The 3,338-nt window shown below is 43.3% G+C and overlaps 1 protein-coding gene across 1 annotated transcript; it reads right to left on the bottom strand.

Moving 5' to 3' along the window:
- Positions 1–1,604: 1,604 nt before the first annotated feature.
- Positions 1,605–2,576, bottom strand: OR52N2 (olfactory receptor family 52 subfamily N member 2). Its single transcript, NM_001388716.1, is given in 1 exon segment — positions 1,605–2,576. A coding segment is annotated over 1 exon segment (972 nt).
- Between the last annotated feature and the right edge of the window lie 762 nt (positions 2,577–3,338).

The raw sequence follows: 3,338 nt of genomic DNA, 5'->3' as shown, positions 1-3,338 counted from the left end.
CGCAGGTGTCTGTCAGTGTCCCCGGGAGCCCGAGGGCATCCCCGCCCTCCTGGGTCCTGCTCCACCTCCCCACGAGCCCCTTTCCGCCCGGGAAGGTCGGTGCAGCTCCTGCTCCTCCGGGACGGGGCTCTCCTGTCCTGGGGACACTCGCCCCGGCCTCAGCCCTGCTCCTCGCGGGGCCCCTCCCCCTTGGAGGCCTTTGTTCCTTTATTTCTTTTTCCCCGTCTTCCTACCTTGATAGAAGCGCGAACTCTTCTCACTGTAGTGTTCCAGCTGGTCTCTCTTTAAGTCTCAGGCCGAATTCGTAGATTTTCAGGATGATTTGAAGGTTATCTAGGTAGTTTGGTGAGGACAGGTGATTTGGGGACCCTACTCTTCCGCCATCTTGCTCCTCCTGCTTGCTTTATTTATTTATTTATTTATTTATTTATTTATTTATTTATTTATTTATTTTTTAGAGAGAGAGAATGCGTAAGGGGAAAGGTGAAGAGAGAGGGAGAGAGAGATTCTAGCAGACTCCACACTGAGCACAGAGCCTAATGTGGGGCTCCATCTCATGACTATGAGGCCATGGTCTGAGCCAAAACCAAGAGTCAGATGCTCAACTGACTGTGCCATTTTAAATGGAAATCCTAAACTGATGAAAAGGGCAAAAAACAATTCCAAGACATGTCTTGAATGAAATTAGAATATTTTTTTAAAAAACCATTTATCCAATAATCAAAATCAGGAGATGTCAGAAAATATTTAAATCTAGATCATCTTTAAAAATACTGGAAGATAGGGGCACCTGGGTGGCTCAGTGGATTAAGTGTCTGCCTTTGGCTCAGGTCATGATCCCAGGGTCCTGTGTGCTGGGTCCTGAAATCAAACCCTGATGTTGGGCTTCCTGCTCAGCAGGGAGCCTGCTTCTCTCTTCCCCATTCGTGTTCTCTCTCCCTATCTCTGTCTCTGTCTCCATCTCTCTCTCTCAAGTAAAATACAATCTTAAAAAAATACTGAAGAGGGACATCTGGGTGGCTCAGCAGTTCAGTGTCTGCCTTTGGCTCAGGGTGTGATCTGAGAGTCCTGGGATAGAGTCCCCCATTGGGCTCCCAAGGAGTCTGCTTCTCCCTCTGCCTAGGTGTCCCTCTCTCTGTGTTTCTCATGAATAAATAAATACAATCTTTAAAAGAATACTGAAGAATATTGCAACAGCAGGCCCACATTATGCATGGCAATGTGCTTGATTTGTGTAAATTTGTTCTTTATGGAGAGGACATCCCCATCACTATAGTCTCCTCTTCTCACTTAGGGTGCACTCATCAACACCATGCCTGCATCCCTCATTCTGTTCCCTGACTGTTCTCACTAGACATAGAAATACATAATCCCTTTGTAAGACATAGAACTTGTAAGGAATGGGTACATTTCTTTTTTATTCTGCATTCTCTTCTTTGGCAGATATTTACACAGAAGAAACATTTCATAATATAAATTTACAAAGGCTTCAGAAAATCTACATATTAGAGGGACTCATATGTTTAATACAATTTTACTCACAGCATTTACAAATGTATTCTCCACTCTTCTTGAGCCCCCTCTTCCTAAACAATATGTCTATTTTATGATTTATTTGTCTTGGGTAAAGACAACCTATCTCCAACTAAAAACTTGATCACACCTTCCCGGATCTGCTTGGTCTTAACTCCATAAACAATTGGGTTCATTGTAGGAGGCAGTAGCAAGTAAATGTTGGCTACAATGATGTGTATGTGGTGGGGGATATTGTGTCCTCCAAAACGGTGGGCAAAAAATGTGAAAAAAGCTGGAACATAAGTGATGACAATAGCACATATGTGGGATGTGCAGGTGCTAAAGGCTTTGTGACGAGCATCTGCAGATGACAGGCTCACTACTGCCCTCAATATCATAGTGTAAGACACAGAAATACAGCATATATCAAACACACCAATAAGGAGAGCAACCATTAAGCCATAGATAGCATTGACCTTGAAATTGCCACAGGACACCTTGGCCACAGACATGTGGTCACAGTAGGTATGGGGAATAAAGTTGCTTCGGCAATAGGGCAGACGCTTGGTGAGGAATGTGAATGGGAGGATGAGCAGCACACCCCTCAGGAACGTGGCAAGACCTGCCTTGGTGATGACAAGGTTGGTGAGGATGGTGGAATAACGTAAGGGGTGGCAGATGGCCACGTAGCGGTCCAGGGCCATGAGCATGAGCACCCCAGACTCCATCCCAGTCAGCATATGGACAAAAAACATCTGAGCCAGGCAGGCATTAAAGTGAATCTCCTTGAGGTTGAACCAGAATATGCACAGCATATTGGGTACCGTGGTGGTGCACAGGGTGACATCTGTGAAGGAGAGCAGGGCCAGGAAGTAGTACATGGGCCGATGCAGGGCCTCCTCATGGCTGATGAGGTAGATGAGCCCACAGTTCCCCAGGACAGCGGTGATGTACATGAAGCAGAATGGCAGGGCGATCCAGGTGTGTGCAGCTTCCAGCCCAGGGATACCATTCAAGACAAAGAATCCTGGGGCCAGGCTGGAGCTGTTTTCCCCACACATAATGGCTGATAGGAGGTAGGCATTTTATATTCTTTAAAAGTGGTGATTTCCTGGATAAGAAAATAACTCAAAAGTGAGTAGGGGGCTTGGAAACTGAGTACAACACTTTTTTTTTAATGAAAAGTAGTAAGTTCCTCTACAGTCATATGTATCATAAGATTCTGCTTTTGGTTCTTAACATTGCATGTGACGTGGACAAATTGTTTAGTCATTTTAGTGCCTCAGTTTTCTAAATCTCAGATGAGGACAATAATTGTGCCAACCCCAGAAAGTTGTTGGAATTATTCTATCATACATTTATATAATGTGCTAAAACTGTTCATAGTATATAGTGAATGCTCAATGAATATTAGCAATAATACTACTATTATTACTATTCTCACCTCTGTATAAGGCATCCTATGTGATCAAATTTATTTTATTTAATATACATAAATTCAAATGGAGCTGTTGAGCCCTGCTGTAGTTCAAGTGTCACGGTGCACTTAGGGTGTGAAGGTAGTATTAGATTTTGAAAACCTTAGTTATATTGGATGATTGAGAATCGAACTTTAGAAAGAAAATACTTGTTAGTACAGCCTTCAAGACAAGCAAATATATTCTCATATCTCAAATTTGTATTTTAGGCAGAAAAATGATAAATATCTATTGTCATTTGAATGATATCCAGGGACATCTATTCTAGCTATATCCTTGCAAGTCTCCTGGTAACTCTAGGTAACTAAGCATGTGGCCATTGGAACCTCTTCAAGGAGAATGGTA

Source organism: Canis lupus, chromosome 21 (assembly GCF_011100685.1).
Source record: "Canis lupus familiaris isolate Mischka breed German Shepherd chromosome 21, alternate assembly UU_Cfam_GSD_1.0, whole genome shotgun sequence".
Classification (NCBI taxonomy): domain Eukaryota; kingdom Metazoa; phylum Chordata; class Mammalia; order Carnivora; family Canidae; genus Canis; species Canis lupus.
The sequence above is the reverse complement of the archived record's forward strand: the minus strand, read 5'-3'. Positions and strand labels throughout refer to the sequence as shown.